The 18,779-nt window shown below is 42.7% G+C and overlaps 1 protein-coding gene across 2 annotated transcripts in view; it reads left to right on the forward strand.

Annotated features, from left to right (window-relative positions):
- Positions 1–18,779, forward strand: part of dcbld2 (discoidin, CUB and LCCL domain containing 2) — a 128,933-nt gene that overhangs the window by 67,535 nt on the left and 42,619 nt on the right. For both annotated transcript variants that reach the window (XM_068041000.1, XM_068041001.1), the window contains exons 4-5: positions 13,141–13,192; positions 16,155–16,227. In XM_068041000.1, the coding sequence (XP_067897101.1) occupies positions 13,141–13,192; positions 16,155–16,227 (125 nt within the window). The remainder of the gene's footprint in view (positions 1–13,140; positions 13,193–16,154; positions 16,228–18,779) is intronic.

An 18,779-nucleotide genomic window follows, 5' to 3' on the forward strand; every position in this document is an offset into this window, starting at 1 on the left:
AACAGGCTTTCTTTGCTTTAAAGAAGAAAGATGAAATTTATTAAACCTTAAACTTAAACTGTAATACGGTTAACGCCCACGCTAGCATGCGCACACAATACACACATGCAAATATGGACAGAAAAGAGCAGAAGAAAAGATAAGTAGAACAGTTTGAGGCAGTATCTTGTTACTGTTTCTCGAACTCTCTCTCGTCCTTGATTGAAGATATGGTCTTGCATTTTGTTGGGGCCCAGTATTCATCTTGGACCTTATTCAGGTAGGAAACCGTTTTCTCTTTGAGTTTACGTGTCTTCACAAGATTTGGTTCCGTGGGAAAGAGATGGAAGCAGGCAGACAGGAGAGGAGATATGCTCAGTCCACGAGCACACAAGCGTTCTGAGTTCAAAATCTGTCTTTTCCAGTTTAAAACTCCCCCAGTTAGCCAGTAGGTGGTCACATGACCGACTGGTGTGACCAGGTCTCTCTCTCTCTATTGGGGGCAGGGACTGGCTCCCTTTGTTTCCACATTGTTTGGTACTATGCAAATGTCTTTCCAGTCCGGAACTTGCAATTTTTAAGTTTAAATGTTCATGTGGCAAAATAATGTGTGCCTCAGTCTTGGCAGGTGGGGGGTTTGCCTGACAACAGTGAATACACTTCAAAAGTACTTCATTGCTTATAAAGGACTTTGAGGCTTTCGGCGGTCATGAAAAGCCCTATATAAATGCAAGTCTTTTTTCTTTTAAAGAAGCATGTGTGTGTATGTTTCCACTCTACTTTTGAATCAGAACACACCAAAGAAAAGCCAGACTTTGTCCTGTTGTGGTTCCCAGCTCAGATGTGGAATGAAGACAGCTCATTATACCAGGGAATCTGCTGGCTGGCAGCCCAGCTGAGAAGTCACCAGAGAATGTGTTTTGCCTGCCAAAATCCTCAGTGGGTGTATCTTTGTTAGGATATCGGGATTTGCCATCACTGAGGAGAATTTACATACCTTAATAGGAACAATCTTGTCTCTCCATACTTGTATTAATAAACCTCTATGTTTCCACCAGCAGAGGACGAAGAACCAGTAACACTTCAAAATTATTAAGTAGAAAAAGTTAAATACTACAGCTGCTGGAGATCTAAAAGAAAAACAGAAAGTGCTGGAAGCATTCAGCATTGTCAGTCAATATCTGAAGAGGATAGACAATTTAATGTTTCAAGTGCAGGACCTTCTTTCAAAATTTCTATGCATTGGTTTGGTTGTTAGAAGAACAGGGGGGTGTGCAGCTCAGGCTGACATCAACTTGGCATGGGGTACCCTGGAGTTGGAGTCTCCCTCATGGCAGACATGTCTCTCTGCCAGAATGGTTCAGAGGAGGATGTGGATTAATTGATGACAAGTGAGCCCTAGTTTTGGAATGGGACTTGGAATGCCAAGTTACCTGGCCTAATCAATATGCCTTGTGTAAGTCCTTCAACCAAACTGATAGAATATTCCTAGGAGTCAGGAAACCGAGACTTGGGGCTGAATTTTACGCTGCCCCAACGGGTCGGATGGGGGCGGCGGGAAGTTGAGCGGGAGGTTCTGGGAGGCCTACCCACCCCAATCCTGCCTCCGGTCAGCTTTACATGTTCAGTGGGATATGCTCTGACCAGGAGGATGGTGACAAGGCACTCATACGTCATCCGGTAATTTGTGCTGGTCACCATTCCACTTGTGAAGCTGCATGACCAGGTAGGGAGATGCTCAAATCTATGCTTGTCAGTTGTCTGATAACCAACTAACGACTGCCTTCTGCAGGGATAAAGGGGTAGGGAAGTAACCAGGGTCTCTTTGGGGTTGAAGGTCAAGGTTAACAAAAATGACTGGCCTGGTCATGGAAGCTCAAGAGCAAATCAACCCTATGTGACAGATTCGGTAATCTGATACCTAAACTGTGCAGGTCCATAGTATTCCAGAGCATTGTTAGTGATTGACCAGCCTGCTGGCTCACTAATGGAACCTGAAAGGATAGGATTGTCACTGGGGCCACGATTCCTCCCACTGGGCTCCAGATAACCTTGCAAGTAAATTTTCCAATGAGTAGGTTGATTTTAGCTGGCAAAGTGTAGGTTGCACCTTTAAAAAGCTGTGCTGGTTTAGATAGTTCAACTTCAGCAATATCACTATGCAGTAGGGGTCCCTAAGGCCTGGGTTCTGCCAGCTGGAACCTGGTCTCTCAGTACATGGCTAGGAGGGATATGTCCCTATGCCAAGAGTGTATGCACTCCATATTGGGCAATCAGAAGCCCTGCATGTAGATTTCTCAGTAACTAGAATTGGACACTTTTTAAACTAGTAACATGTTTCTGCAAGTGTCAGATACTTGGCTGACAGAAAAAAAAGGCACATTATTTTTTTCTTTCTCAATTGGCTTTGACAAGATCAGGAAACATGAGAGAGGTTAAGCGAGGTTAACATTCCTGTTAATTTCAGGGATGTTTTTGTGAAGAAATAGGTGGCTCCCTCCCCTTCCTGCACTATCAGCGTCAGCCCCCCACATGGCTGTTTTCAGTTCTGTTTCTTTCCGCACCCCCATCACCTTCACCATCATCTGTACTTATTGATTCCAATTCTGTTTGTAGCCTGAATGCTGGAGGATTGTTTTATCTCTGTTAGTTTTGAATTCTGTCGTGATATTTTAGAAGAATGTGGTTGGGTGGTACTGTGGTGCATACCGTCAATGGGTTATCAATGTATGCCCATGGTGATTCACATTACTGACTTCCAAATCTGAGCTATACCAAGGGAGAGTGCCAGGTACAGGCATGGCACATTCCCACACCAAAAAGAGAATATTAGTAAGGGAATTATCACATTTACCTCCTGCTGGCTGTTTGAGTGGCATTGGTGAAGGTCTGTTAGTACACAGCTTTATCTCCATTCCACATGCAGTCAATGGGGGGGTCATTTTAATCCGCATTCCGGGTGGGAGAGGATCAGGAGGGGAGACTAAATTAATAAAAATATGAAACCTGAGCCGAGCTTGCTGTGAGAGCTCCTACTTCCAGTTTAACCGTGGCGGATTTGGGGTCTGCCCAGTAACCTGCTGTGGAGGGGCGGGTTGTTTATCTTCCCCCAACAACCCCGCCCACCCCCCCCCCCCCCGCGATCTCTCTTGCCCCTCCTCTCTTTTCCTCCCCCCACCCCCGGCCAATCCCCGTCTCCACCTCGGTCTGTTCCTCCACCCTGGTGATCCCTCTCTTCTCTCTTTCCTCCTTCGCTTCATACAGTCACTTAAGCTGCCTATTTGGCAGACCACAGCAACAGAGAGATATGCTCTCCAGCACCGTTTTCAGGCTGTAACTGCCCTGTTTCCGCTGTGTGGGAGATTTCAAAATTTAGCTCCACCTCTTGATCTGCCCAGTTGTTAGTGTGCCACTATTTTTCAGGCCTGTACCTGTAGAATAACAAGCCAACATTAGCCCAGCATTTCCTCAAATGTATATTGCTTAATGTTTCATCTTCATGCTTCATAATTTAAAAATACCTTGATCTCGAAGTAGAAATCAATTTTGAAAGACTTAATTCTCACAGTCCAAATGAATAGCTTTTTGGTGAGAAGTAGTTAAGGGTCCTTTTTCATTAATGGTGGGGTTTTTCCAACCACACAAACATTGTGGGAATGTCCTTCTTCTTTCGCCTCCTTGTCTTGGGAGACAATGGGTAAGCACCTGGAGGTGGTCAGTGGTTTGTGGAGCAGCGCCTGGAGTGGCTATAAAGGCCAATTCTAGAGTGGCACACTCTTCCACAGGTGCTGCAGAAAAATTTGATTGTCGGGGCTGTTACACAGTTGGCTCTCCCCTTGCGCCTCTCTTTTTTTCCTGCCAACTGCTAAGTCTCTTTGACTCGCCACACTTTAGCTCCGCCTTAATGACTGCCCGCCAGCTCTGGCGAACGCTGGCAACTGACTCCCACGACTTGTGATCAATGTCACAGGACTTCATGTCGCGTTTGCAGACGTCTTTGAAGCGGAGACATGGACGGCCGGTGGGTCTGATACCAGTGGCGAGCTCGCTGTACAATGTGTCTTTGGGGATCCTGCCATCTTCCATGCGGCTCACATGGCCAAGCCATCTCGAGCGCTGCTGACTCAGTAGTGTGTGTAAGCTGGGGATGTTGGCTACCTCGAGGACTTCTGCGTTGGAGATACGGTCCTGCCACCTGATGCCAAGTATTCTCCAGAGGCAGCGAAGATGGAATGAATTGAGACGTCGCTCTTGGCTGACATATGTTGTCCAGGCCTCGCTGCCATAGAGCAAGGTACTGAGGACACAGGCTTGATACACTCGGACCTTTGTGTTCCGTGTCAGTGCGCCATTTTCCCACACTCTCTTGGCCTAATAGCACAATATATCCCAAAATGTAAAATCGCATGGTTAGAATATTGATTTTGTAAGTATAATTGCAATCATCAGCATCCATCAGAAAGACTCATTAAACTTTTATTTTGCTTACAAAGGTGGATCTATTTTCAAGTAAAACAAAATTAAAGAAATACCAAAGTAGACTGCAATTCTGAATTATCACTTTTCATTCTAATTAAAATGAATTACTTATAACTTCAAAATGTCCCACTATTGGGCCTACACATAAAACAGAAAGATGTCTGATCGAACTGCTGATGCCTTCAGACACTGTTGCTCAAAATGTCTATGAAATCTTTGGGACTGAATTTAAATTAAAACCATACAAACTATTGTGGATCCTAAACACCTGCATTCACTCCCAAACACTGTGTCATCTTCACTGACATACCCCTATTTAAAAAAAAATCCAAAGTTGCCTAATGCCAAGGAATCCAGTGAAGTGTGTGTGTTTATGGAACACAGTTGGTTGGGCATGGGTGGGAAATGAAGACTTGGGAGGAAGAAAGAAACATGAGCCGTAATTGGAACATTGGCATTTCTGAGTAAGGATTTTTCAGCAGTATTGCATACCAAGGCCCTGACTTAAAAAAAAATGCTCAGCCCTTTTGTTTGTTAAGAAAACTGTCTCGTTAGAATGCTCATGCAGTGAGAATGTAGACACATGTTTTGTAAAGCTTCTGTAATGAAGTCCCTACTTCAACTAATCAGTACAATGTGGCTCGTATTACTTTAGCTCCCCTGGTATATTTCAGTAGCCGGGGATGTGGTACAAAGCAGTCGGCTTGGCCATGCTGTGGCTGGCAAAAAGTACCATGTCAAGAGCCAAGCAGGTGAAGTACATTATTCACATTATATGCAAAATTAACTATGCGGGGCGGGAAATCAGTGGTTTCCAAAATTCCTCTCCTGGGCATCACATTGGCACACTGAAGCAGTGTAATGAGGTTGAAAAGGCTACCGTCTTCGTCAAGATACGCTGATGATGAGGTCTAATGCCTGTTGTATGATCTCTCTGGGAAATTATGCTGACCTGAGCAGAGCATGCATCAGGACTGCTTGGCTGAGGATTTGCTACCGTGGATGTGGCCTAGCAAGCTGTTGCCACGATAAAGGTAAGTTTTGGAGAATTTTTTTTAAATTAAATTTTGATGTGGAGCCAGGAGGAGGAGGATATGTATTCCTGGCCTCTAGTTAACCAGCCTGGAGCTCATACACACAAGGTGCACAGTGTGGTGGCTTCCTGTTATGCTGAATGCTTGTCTGTTACTCATATCGACTTCAGTTTGGTGACATATAATGCAATTTCTAAATGTTCCCTAGGGTGTGTGTGTCCTAATATTTCAGTTAGCTAATATACTATTGCTACAATAGTGGCAGTCATTCTCCACATTCACATTTGACATGTCTGAGTACTGGAAAAGATTGCTCTCTCCTGAAGAGGTTCCTTGCTGTGGTGAGCATTCCTGCGTTCTCACTCATTGGTGGCCATTACTACATGATGTCAGTGCATTTTTGATGGCGAGCTTGTCACTTTGTTACAGTGAGTGGAATTGAAATCTGAAGTATGTTGCATCACCTGTTACTTTCATAGTAAGTCTCCCATCCCCTATGATTCAGAGTGCAACTTTTCCTGCCCAAAGTCTAGCTAAATGATAGTATGATCCAGGATTGAAACAAAATGTCACCTCAGCTGCTGTGTCCAGAAAAGAGAGACAGACAAGCCACCCTCACTACCACCCATCCCCTCCCTACCTTAAGTCTGAGAGATTGGGGATTTAAATCAAAATTGCGACCCTTTGATGTGTTAGCATGAAGCTCCTAAATGTCTATTCTTGCTAACCTCTTGGCTGTATAAATGGAATGGAGAGAGACCTGGTGTTGCAAAGAATACTGCACTAACAGTGGCTTTAAATGCCTGGGATTACACATAGCGATCCTTTGTTTATTAATTAGCACTCCAAATGAATATTGTAGCCAGCTTCAACTCGACTGCTAGATAATTCTGAGAAAAAGATGCTGCAATTGATATTAAAGGAATATTATAGTTAAAAATCTAGTTCAAGCAATATAGGAAAAATACAAATCAGTACAGCCATCTGGCTATTAAGAAAAAACTCAGCAAAGTACATCCAGAGATAGCTGTATCAAGGACGGATGCATTTTAAACTTCACCATATTTGTTGTTACATGCAGCAGGGCCAGAGAGTTTGTACTCTGGTACTATAGGGCATGTTCTTAGCATTTACGTGCCCCATTCTATTCGCCTATAATCCTGTTGAACACTGCATTTTGAGCTTTCAGTCGGTCAGTTATTTGACCCAGATCAGTCTCAACTCTTGTTGCTTCTTTGATCTACAAGCAGATGTTTTGGGTTAGATGGTGCAGGATAAATGTGTTTTTGGCCAGAGGGTGGAGAGCAAATCTGAACCAAAAATAAGCTTTACTGCAGGGCATTTTGATGACCTTTTCCTGACCCACCAAGCTTTTGTTTGAGTCCTGGAGGAAGAACAATTTGGAATTGAAGCCAAAGTTGGCAACAGTTTTTTCTTTTTCAGCCTGGGGCTAAACTGTAATAGTCATACAGCAGAGTTTTGTAACAGTTTTCTGTGTACTCCTCATTTCCAGTTTTGAGTGCGGTAGGGATGGTGTGATGCTGATTTTAACCCTATGGACCACTGCTATTTTAGTCGATGAGGTGTTCCTATAACGAGGCTGCAGCTCGAAATGTATCCACTGCATAGCAGTGGCCTATCAGTGTAATGCCTGCCTGCGTCAGGCTGATGCTGTGCAGCTATCTACTTCAGTCTGGTTATCTTCAACTCATTGGCCAAAGCCAAGAGGCCAAAATGAATGTGAACTGTAGTCCATAGTATATTTTCCCTCTCTCTTATTGAACTTATATAATTAAGATAGTTGAAGATAATTTTTCTCCCACTCCCCTTGTGCAATCGCGTTGCTGGGTAACGAGGGTGTGCAGGCTTTTACCACTTTTCAAATAAGCAAGAGCAGCACAGTAATAAGAATTTATTTCCTTGATGAAAAACCTGGTCAGTTTTTTTTGCTTGTTTATTCGGCATAGAAATTTTAATTGTCCTTCGGTGGGAGAGAGGGGTTTTAGGACAGAATCCCATTTCTCTGCATGCTTTGCGTATGTGTTCACGGAACAGCTGGATGGCTATCTTACAGGTCAGTCATGAGGTCAGCTGCATGCAAATAAGCATTACAGACTGTGGCTGCTATATTTTACAATTTCAGAGAATATAATTAGAATCAGGAACATCATCATGTTTCTCCTGTTTAACTTCATGATTTTCACCATCTAAAAATGCATTCTGATAGGAGGTTGTGCATTGACCTAGTTGTGATTTTCAGAGTTATTTCAGTTTTGCATCATGATTAGGATTGTCTAGTTGAAATAAATATACAGCCTCCTCCGTTCTGCTTTTTTGTTAGATGCCATTGACTTTTTTTTGTTAATGTTAGATATTATTACTGAATTTCTTAGCCATTGACTCCATCCCTGTCCATGGCCACTGTCCGAGGTTGAGCCCGATTGTTTGCAGCTTTGGTGTCCTTTCGTCATCCAAGACTGCCTGCTTCCACTTCTGTAGTATTGCCCGTCTCTGCCCCGCCTTTGCACATCTGCAGCTGATACCGTTATCCAGGCATTTGTTATCTCTAGACTTGACTATTCCATTCCTCTCCTGGCTAGCCTGTCACCCTGTATAAACTTTGAGCATCATCCTCTATAAACATCGAGCTTATCCAAAGTTGCTGCCCATATCCTAACCTGGTTAGGTTCTTCTATCACTGACCTACATTGGCTCCCGGTCCAGCAATGTCTCAATTTTAAAATTCTCATCCTTGTTTTCAAATCACTTTGTGGCCTCACCCCTCCCTATCCCTGTACATCCTGCAGCCCTACGACCCTCCCAGATATCTGTGCCCCTCCAATTTTGGCATTTAGCACATCCCTGAGTTTCACTGCTCCATTTGCAGTTGTGCCTACAGCTGCCTAGGCCTTAAGCTCTGGAATTCCCTCTCTAAACCTCGCTGCCTCTTTACCTCTTTTCTCCTTTAAGACGTTTGACCAAATGTTTGGTCAGTTGTCCTAATATCTTGCGTGTCTGGGTGTCAAGTTTTGTTAACGTTCCTGTGAAGCACCTTGCGACTTTGTGTATTATGTTAAAGGTACTATATAATAGAAGTATTTGTTATTTAAAAATATACTTTCCACTTTTTCCACCCATTATTGCTGCAGCTCACAGTTGCAGCAGTTCGCTCCGATAGGTAATACAGAAAAGCTCCGATGTTACAGCTTCCAGTTGATTGTAATTAGGTCATTCTGAAGTATAGCAGTCTGATGACAGCTGAATCTAATGGGAGTTTGTAGATTAGTGTTGAAATACAGTACTTTTTCCCCCCCCAAAAAACTTCATTCATAAAGCTTTGCAAAAAATACATAAAACGTTCAGATTTCACATTTCAGAAAGTACAATAGAGATCAAATTCCTTCGATACAGACCATGAGGTGCCTCACAACTCTTGCCATTCCATTTTATATGCAATATACATTTGCACTACATAGCAAAAACTTTGTTGGTGCATACGGCCCGAGGAGTTTTACACTGGTTCCATCCCTTTGGTTCACTATGGCGGAAGGGCCTTACACAGTGGCCTTTCCCCATTGAACCTTTGCCCCAAGCTTTAGTGCGTCCCTCAGCACGTAGTCCTGGACCTTGGAATGTCCCAGTCTGCAACACTCGGTTGTGGACAACTCTTTGCACTGGAAGACCAGCAAGTTTCGGGCAGACCAAAGAGGGTCTTCGAGTTGACGGTCCTCCAGCAACAGTTGATGTTTATCTCTGTGTGCGTCCCTGGAAACAGCCCGTAGAGCACAGAGTCCTGTGTTATGGAGCTGCTTGGGATGAACCTCGACAAAAACCACTGCATCTCTTTCCACACCTGCTTTGCAAAAGCACATTCCAGAAGGAGGTGGGCAAAGTCTCTTCCCCGCCACAGCCACCACGAGGGCTGCGTGCGGAGACGGTGAGATTATGGGTATGCAGGAAGGATCTGACAGGGAGGGCCCTTCTCACCACCAGCCAAGCTATGTCTTGGTGCTTGTTTGAAAGTTCTGGTGATGAGGCATTCTGCCAAATGACTGACAGTCTGCTTAGGGAACCATCCGACAAGATCCACCATCTCCTTTTCCCATAGGGCCTTGAGAACATTCCATGCAGACCACTGCCTGATGGATTGGTGTCTAAAGTGTTTTACTGCACAAACTTTTCCATGAAGGATAGGTGGTACAGCACAGTCCAACTGAATGGAACGTTCCACGGCAATGTGACCAGACACATCCTTCGCAACACTGGGGACAGATAGAACCTCAGCATGTAGTGACACTTGGTGTTTGCATACTGGGGTTCTATGCACAGCTTGATGCAGCCGCATACAAAGGTGGCCATCAGAATGAGGGCAACGTTGGGTACATTTTTTCCACCTTTATCCAGAGGTTTGAACATCTTGTCCCTCTGGACCCGGTCTATTTTGCATCGCCAAATAAAGCGGAAACTAGGTGTCGGGGGTTATGGAGGAGTGAACCAGGGTGTTGCGAAGGGAACGATCCTTTCAGAATGCTGACGGGAGGGGAGGGAAAGATGCATATGGTAGTGGCATCATGCTGGAGGGGGTGCAAATGGCAGAGGATGATCCTCTGGATGTGGAGGCTGGTGGAGTGGAAAGTGAGGACAAGGGGAACCCTGTCATGGTTCTGGGAGGGAGGGGAAGGGGTGAGGGCAGAAGTGCAGGAAATGGGCCAGACACAGTTGAGGGCCCTGTCAACCACAGTGGCGGGGAATCCTCGGTTGAGGAAAAAGGAAGACCTATCAGAAGCACTGTTGTGGAAGATTACATCATCAGAGCAGATGCGTTGGGGATGGAGAAACTGGGAGAATGAAATGGAGTCCTTACAGGAGGCAGGGTGTGAAGAGGTGTAGTCGAGGTAGCTGTGGGAGCCTTTTCTAACCTTTGCCGGTTCTGATGAAAGGTCATAGACCTGAAACGCTAACTTTGCTTCTCTCTGCCAAACCTGAGTATTGCCGGCATTTTTCTTTTTATTTGCAAACTGGAGCGTTTGGCTCACCCATTCCCCTCAATAAATTGGAATCAGACTCCACAGTAACTCAAACAGATGAAAAATTAGCAGCTTGGAGAAAATGAGCTTTTGTCGGATCAATGCATGACTGTGTGCACATTGTAAGCCAAGAGGAAACCAATTATCTGAATATGAACCATTTACAGTCTGGAGTGTGACCAATAATTAAACTGCACAATAATAGAATGCATGTGTCACAGGAAACTCAACCAGATAACTATTATGTGTATCATGACCACAGCAACATCCCAGCCAAGGGTCTGATCCGAAGTAGTGCTTTTTTTTTTTTTTGAAAATTCGTTCGTGGGATGGTTCTTGGCAAGGCCAGCATTTATTTCCCATCCCTAATTTCCTTTGAGAAGGTGGTGATGAGCCACCTTCTTGAACTGCTGCAGTCCATGTGGTGTAGGGACACCAACAGTGTTGTTAGGGAGGTAGTTCCAGGATTTTGACCCAGCGACACTGAAGGAACGGTGATATAGTTCCAAGTCAGGATGGCATCTGATTTGAAGGAGAAGTTGCAGGGCTCTCCTGCCCCTGTTCTTCTAGGTGGTAGAGGTCATGGATTTGGAAGGTGCTGCTGAAAGAGGCTTGGCGAGTTGCTACAGAGCATCTTTTAGATAGTACACACTGCTGCCATTGTGCGCCAGCAGTAGAAGGAGTGAATGTTGAAGGTGGAAGTTGGGGTGCTGAACAAGTGGGCTGCTTTGTCCTGGATGGTGTTGAGCTTCTTGAGTGTTGTTGTAGCTGCACTCATCCAGGCAAGTGGAGAGTATCTTTGCTTCATCACTTTGCTTCTCTCTCCACAGATGCTGCCAGACCTGAGAATTTCCAGCACTTTTTGTTGTTACTTCAGATTTCCAGCATCTCCAGTATTTTGCTTTTATTTTAGCTCCAGTTCCCAAACTGGTCTTTGTGCAGGAGCAAACCTGCCTGATAACCTTATTATCAATGAATAGCATTTCTTTCATGGTCTTGGTGCCTCCTATTCTTCACCTACATGTGGCCTCTTGGCAGTATCATCTACAAATGTGGGGTCAGCTTCCATATATACATTGATGACATGCAGCTCAACCTCTCTGCCTCGACCCTTGATACGACCACCATCACTGTGCTCCCAAGCTACTACTTCAGATTGTTCGACCCTGAACTATGCTACCTGCACAAAATCCTATGCACCACACACCCATTTTCACCGACGACCATTGGTTCCCTGCCCCATCGTTGTGTTGACTCAAATCCTTGTTTTCCGATCTCTCTCTGGCCTCATTCCACCCTAATTTTACAGTATGTTCCAGTCTAATATCTCACCTCATGCTCTCCATTCTTCAGATTCTAGTCTGTTGTGTACTATTTACCTTAGTCTCATCAGCCACTAGTGGCAGAGCCTTTGAGACTCCAACTTACTGCATTCTAGAATTTCCTTCCTAAATCACTTGTCCTTGCAACTTCTCTCCCAACTGTTAGAAGTTCAAGACTCATCTGTTTGATCATGGCTTTAGTCCATCACACATCCAACCATAGTTTCCTTCCTGTTCCCTGTCAGTGTCTGCCTCTTTTGTTTTTATTCGGGCATGGGATGCGGGCATTGCTGGCTCGGCCAGCATTTATTGTCCATCCCTAATTGCCCTCAAGAAGGTTGTGGTGGGCTGCCTTTTTGAACCGCTGCAGTCCATATGAGGTAGGTATACCCACATTGCTGTTTGGAAGGAAATTCCAGTATTTTGACCCAGTGACAGTGAAGGGACGGCGATATAATTCCAAGACAGGATGGTGTGTGGCTTGGAGGGGAACTTGCAGCTGGTGGTGTTCCCATGCATCGGCTGCACTTGTCCTTCTAGTTGGTAGAAGTCGCAGGTTTGGAAGGTGCTGTCTAAGGAGCCTTGGCGAGTTGCTGCAGTGCATCTTGTAGATGGTACACACTGCTGCCACTGTGCGTGGTGGTGGAGGGAGTGAATGTTTGTGGATGGGGTGCCAATGAAGCAGGCTGCTTTGTCCTGGATGGGGTCGAGCTTCTTGAGTGTTGTTGGAGCTGCATCCATCCAGGCAAGTGGAGAGTATTCCATCACACTCCTGACTTGTGCCTTGTAGATGGTGGACAGGCTTTGAGGAGTCAGGAGGTGAGTTACTCACCGCAGGAATCCCAGCCTCTGACTTGCTCTTGTAGCCACGGTATTTATATGGCTACTGCAGTTCAGTTTTTGGTCAGTGGTAACCCCCAGGATGTTGATAGTGGCGGATTCAGCGATCGTAATGCCATTGAATGTCAAGGGTAGATGGTTAGATTCTCTCTTGTTAGAGACACTTATTGTAAAGTGTCTTGGGATGTTTGGTTACATAAAAGGAACTACGTATTTAAATGTAAGAGGTGTTCTTCCCAGTATGCCATAGCAGCACCCTTTGGCATACTGACTGGAATAGGAAATCTGTGGGTAGGTGACTCATGTATTACGTCATGAAAATTATTTTGAATTCTGAAGTGTAATCTTGGTGATTCATTTATAATTTTATATATATGTATATCCGTTCCATAAATGGCATTTATAATTTCTGTGTTTCTGAATGACATTTGCCTAATTTTCTGTATTTTTCCCCCACAGATTTAATTACTTGTTTGGACAAGGGTAGCCACTTTACAGAGCCGGAATTCAGGTGAGGATTAGGGAAACTAATGGGTTAGGTTTAGAATTTCTTTTCGTAAATTGAGCAAGGAACATTTTAAAACTGCCGGAAGGTTAGGTTCACTTTTCTGTAATGTACTATAGGATGTTAATCTGTACAGTTGATTCTTTTTATAGGCTCCTGTTAGGTTAGCTGCCTTTTAACAGGAAAAACCAAGTTATGTGAAAGGTAAATAAGGTGCAATCTATTATTGTAAAAATAAATGTTTACTGAATTGCATGGAATTTACAACACACAAACAGGCTTTTTGGTAGGTGTTCATCCTCCAGATGAGCAGTAATCCTAATCTCATTTGCCTGATCTGTCCCCATATCCTTCATTTACCTTTCCTTTAGCCACCTATCTAAATGGTGGAATGTCCTCTGCTTCAGTCACTAATTCTGGTAGTGCATTCCACTATCGCACTTTGTAAAATAAGTTTCTCCAGCTTTCTGTCCTATATCTCATACATTTATTCTTGATTCTATGTCCACTTATTCTGGACCCCTCAATCTCTGTTTCTATCGACTCTGACCCATTGCTTCATAACTTTAATCCCTCCTAAGAATTCATTCCATAATCTCCACTGTCTTAATGAAAGCAGCCCCAGTTTTTCAGGCTTTGTTACTGAAGTGGCTGATGCGTCAGGCAGTACGAGGTGTGTTGTGGCACGATGTGCCACAGTGCACTGAGACATGGGGACACTCCTGCACTTGGCCGCCAAGTGAGCTTGCGGGGAGGAGAGGAGTTCAGCAAAAGTTTTGAGCCTTCCTCGAGGAGGAAGGTGAAATCATCCCCAGGTGCTTCTTCACACTACCTAGTAAGAGCAGCACTGACTGACTCAGGGAGATGTAAGGACAGAGCAGAAAGTATAAATACTAAAATAGGATTATTCATTTATATTTTAAATTAGCGTGTGGACAGTGATACTATTTATAGTCTTAATTTCAGCATCATTGTGAGTTTAGTGTCCAAATATCTTTTTAACATAAATTCATGTGTTGTCGTTCATAGTGTATTGATAACCAGGTTGCAAAGTAACAATAATGAAATGTGTGCGCCATTCAAATTCTGATCAATTAGAGCCATGATATCTATTGTTAGCAACAGATTATATTTGATATAAATATGTAAGTAATAGTTTGATATTTTATAGTGGGCAACTGTCAGGCATGGAATCTCACCCCAGCAAGAGTCACTGTTGGCAACAAAAATGTTCAGTAGATCTGCACTTTTTATTTTCCAAAAGCACACCGTTTCGTTTAAACAATCAACTTCTGATGACATCTGTCATAAACTAGTAGGACAGAATTCTCCACTGAAATGTAAAATGGAAATAAGCAGAGAAATTTTAACATGTAATTGTACCTGTTTGCTGAATTTGAGCAGTAGTTATTTTGCATTGGGTTGCACTCAGATCATTGGCCTCATTCCTAATCTCAAAAGTCTCGTGAATGCTGCAAAATGATTGAAATTGAACCGGCCTGCTATTTCAGAACGTTTGCTTTAGAAATGTTTAGGATGTGCTTCAGGGCCCCATAAACTGGTCAGATTAGAAGGGCCCTTTCAGGGCTTTGACTTTTTATTTCTTAAAACTGTGTTGTTAAACAATCCTAAGCCTACACATGTAATAGCTATTTTTTTATATTTTGGGGGGAATTTTCATTTTTTGACTATTTTGGTTGCTTTTTCTTCCACAGCATAACATTACAGAGATTAAAACTAATTTTTAGCACCCAACAAGCATTTCTCTGGAATTCACCCTTCCCTCAAAGAACTTGAGGATGAGGAGAAGTTGCAGAGCAATGATTAGAGGGAGGTCCACCTGACTTAAGGTGGGTTTCACATGGTGGCATTATTTCTATAGACCCCTCCAAAGCTACTTAGGCATTTCAGAGGAGATTTGTTTCTGCCATCAGGATATAGGGACATAGCTAGATGAAAGTAGATCGAGGTCCCACTAGGTTGCCTTCTACCAAGCTTTGTAGTTGCATGATTCAACAATAATGGAGTTGTTGACTAATCATAGCGATCAATCTCTATCAATTAGTCTACACCAGAGCCAGCTATGGGATGAGGAAAGTCCCAGAGGTGGAGCACTTTGGGAATCACAGTCCAAAGTCACCTGATCCTCCCAAGCATGTTAACTTACTACTTCACTCGAGGCATTTCTCTGGTATATAAATGCAAAATACTGCAGATGCTGGAAATCTGAAATAGAAACAAGAAATGCTGGAAATACTCAGCACGTCTGGCAGCATCTGTGGAGAGAGAAGCAGAGTTGACATTTCAGGTCAGTGACCCTTCTTCAGAAGAACCTGAAGCGTTAACTCTGCTTCTCTTTCCACAGATGCGGCCAGACCTGCTGAGTATTTCCAGCATTTCTTGTTTTTATTATATTAGTCATTTCTCGGGGTCAGAATTGTGCCCTCAGATCATGACCTTATGTGATAGAAGGAGGAAACTAATCTTGAGATGCTGTAAGTTGAATGAGTACATCCAGCATACCCAACTATTGTGCCAACCTGTGTGTCTGTATATAATTATGGCAACTAGATTTTGTTACAGTAATGTGAACTCTCAGCAGGGCTCCGACCAGCTTCTCCAGTATCATAATGTTTTTGCACAGAAATGGGCTACTTCGTCTTTCAAGTCTTTGCTAGTGTTTTTCTCTGCTTAAGCAATTCAGTTTATTCCTCACTTCCCCTACTGTTTCAAGTTTCCCGTCAAATTCCCTTTTAAGAGAATTTATTTATTCTACTGAAACAATAGTTTGTGACAGTGATTTCCATACTCTAACCACCCTCTATAAAGAATCTTTATCTGATCTGCCCTTTCATTTTTTTGTGATTATCTTGAACTTGTGATCTCTCATTGTTCTCATTGATAATCTCCTTACCACACTAACGTACTAGATTATATTCACTGCCTGGTTTATTTTTGTTCTTTTCAGCAAGTACTGCCCTGCAGGATGCTTGACCCCTTTTGGTGACATTTCAGGAACTATCCCTCACGGCTATCGAGATGTAAGTAGTGACAAAGAGAGAGACAGCAAACCTATTGATGGGGATTAGCCAAATAAAATTCTCTAATTATAATATACCATATCTATCTATGCTCTGAGATCTGCAATTAATTTGGTGTATATTAAGAGAATTTAGACTTCACTCAGTTATTGTTGATATTTATCCTCTGGTTGTATTTGTACTAACTGTTGCTTTACAAAATTAATTTCTTTAATCTGATAGGGGGCACAAGTCTCACCATGTAGTACTGCCCTCCATTCTTACTGTGATTTCCTCTACTTTGAAGGCCTTTTCCACTTGTCCACATGAATGACAGAATGTGCCATTGAGAGTCGCAGTTACTGAGGATGAGTGGTACAACCTCTTCAGAGTGCAGTGTGCTATTAGAATATATTTTGTTACCTTTATTTCACCTCTACTTAGGCCAAAATAAAAGTAAGAGTTCACAAGATCACAATATAAATGAAGAAGGTTATTTGACCCATTTTAGTTCATCCATCCAGAAAGACTTTGTGGTTCCCCATTACGCCAGTGTATTAGTAATATCAGGGTTTTGCCTTCATTCCATGTGTTGGTCACCTTGTGAGGAGTAATTTCCTAACATCAGTTCTAAATTTGTCTTTTGTCTTTTTCTAGCTTGAACTGTTCTTCCTCTGTCCTATTCTCACAATGTAGTTTGCACTATTACTGTTTTTTTTGCCTCAGCCATGACGTGGGGAATGAATAGTTGGCCACCTGACTTAAATTCTGCTGTTTTGGCTAAAAGGTTCAACTTTTTATGCATATTGTTGACTACTGATCTCAAGTAGTTGAATGTGGCAAGAGTCTTACATTTATATTGTATTATATCTGAAACATCCCATACAGTAAATTGCTATGAAGTGTGCATAAGTGCAGATCCATAAAATGTTCCCTTTAGTGTTTTCCACAGATTGTAACAAATACATTTTCTTGTTTAGTTTCCTTATCAATCGTTGTTTAAAAAAAGTGATTGGTAAAGTCAGTTCTGCCTCCAGCAACCACTCAATTGTACAAACGATCGCTATGAAGGCTGCTTAAAATAAGCAGTAAATACGGCCTTGTCACTGCCGCTCTAAAGGAACATAAAATAAATTTGGTCATTCATTCATTCATTTGCTGTTTTTGGGATCTTGGTCAGTGCAAAGCAGCTGCCATGTTTGTCTACATACAGCAATGATAACCCTTCAAAAGTAATCCACTGGCTGCGAGGTACTTTGGGAGGATCTGAATGTACAAGCGGTGCTTTTTAAATGTAATTCCATGCTTTTGTTTCATTTGTTTCGTAAATTGGAACCTAACAATGGTAGAAAGGTTCATGTAGTGTGCTTTAAAATAGTTAAAAAGCAAAGCAAAGTCTGCAAGCATTCAGTTAATGCAAACATTTAAATATTCAGTTCAAAATAGAATTTATGGTGGCAGAAGTTAATAATTTTTTAAACTAATGAATTATTTAAGATGTTTTAAGAAATAGTAAAATTTTAGGTCCCTTAAAGTAGTCCAGGATAACACCATTTTCCTCAAGTTTTCTCTTTTAAAAAAAAATTCTTCACCACTCCCCATCTTTAATCCTTAAAACACTTGGAAGAGTTGCAAATTACACCTGGCAATGACTGTTCTCTTATTGGAGCAGCAGGGACCAAGCCTTTGTGAACAGACATCAGTGTTTCAACACCAGCACCTGGAAACAGCACCCATTAGATGGCTGCTTGGGGCATTGGGTGACAACCCCAAAGTAAGCTTGACAATACAATTTGTTACGGCCGACTGCTGGAAAGATTAATTTTTACTGCATCATGGCCGTTAACAGAGCTGGTTTGGGCTTGGTTCGATAATGAAAACAGCTTATGAACCTTCTAAACTCCTGTCCCTCAGCAATCTTTCTGCAAGACACGCATATTAGTTTTTATATTCTTCTAGTTATTCTGATACCAATCTATTTGAGGGGGCAAATAAGGAGTGATAGAGGTAGTAGGCTTAATGCTTTGTGATCAATTCACCAGAAATGCTCAGGTCCTGACTGACTTGAGAGCATTAACACTGCACATAGATTCTGCCACCCAATCTTTTATATCATAGTTGCACGTTTTGGGAACAAAAGAAGAGCTGTCGGATAAATGCTGCTATATTTGTGGCAGATTTATACTGATTGCATTTACCACAAATGTCTCTCAGCAAAATTAATTTTGCATGAAAGTGCTTGCAGTCTCAGGTTACATAAAAGATTGTGCTAATATTTCTTAATGTACAGTATTTCTTGTATTGTGGGATACTTTAGAACAAGCATCAAGCAGTTGTTATCTGCAAATGTCCTCAAGCGCATTCTTGATGCTTCGGTTCTGAAGAAATCTTCCAGGTTGCCTATAGTTAGGATAGAAGAGCAGTTGACACCAGCCATTTGTTGCTCTGCTTTTTTTTAAAAAGTATTTAATTGGCTGTAAAACCCTTTGGGGGACAGCCTGAGGTTGTGAAAGGTGGCACATAATTACAAGTCCTTATTTTACTTTTCTAATTAGCCAAACCAAGAGGGAATT

This window comes from Heterodontus francisci, chromosome 10 (genome assembly GCF_036365525.1).
Source record: "Heterodontus francisci isolate sHetFra1 chromosome 10, sHetFra1.hap1, whole genome shotgun sequence".
Taxonomy (NCBI): Eukaryota; Metazoa; Chordata; class Chondrichthyes; order Heterodontiformes; family Heterodontidae; genus Heterodontus; species Heterodontus francisci.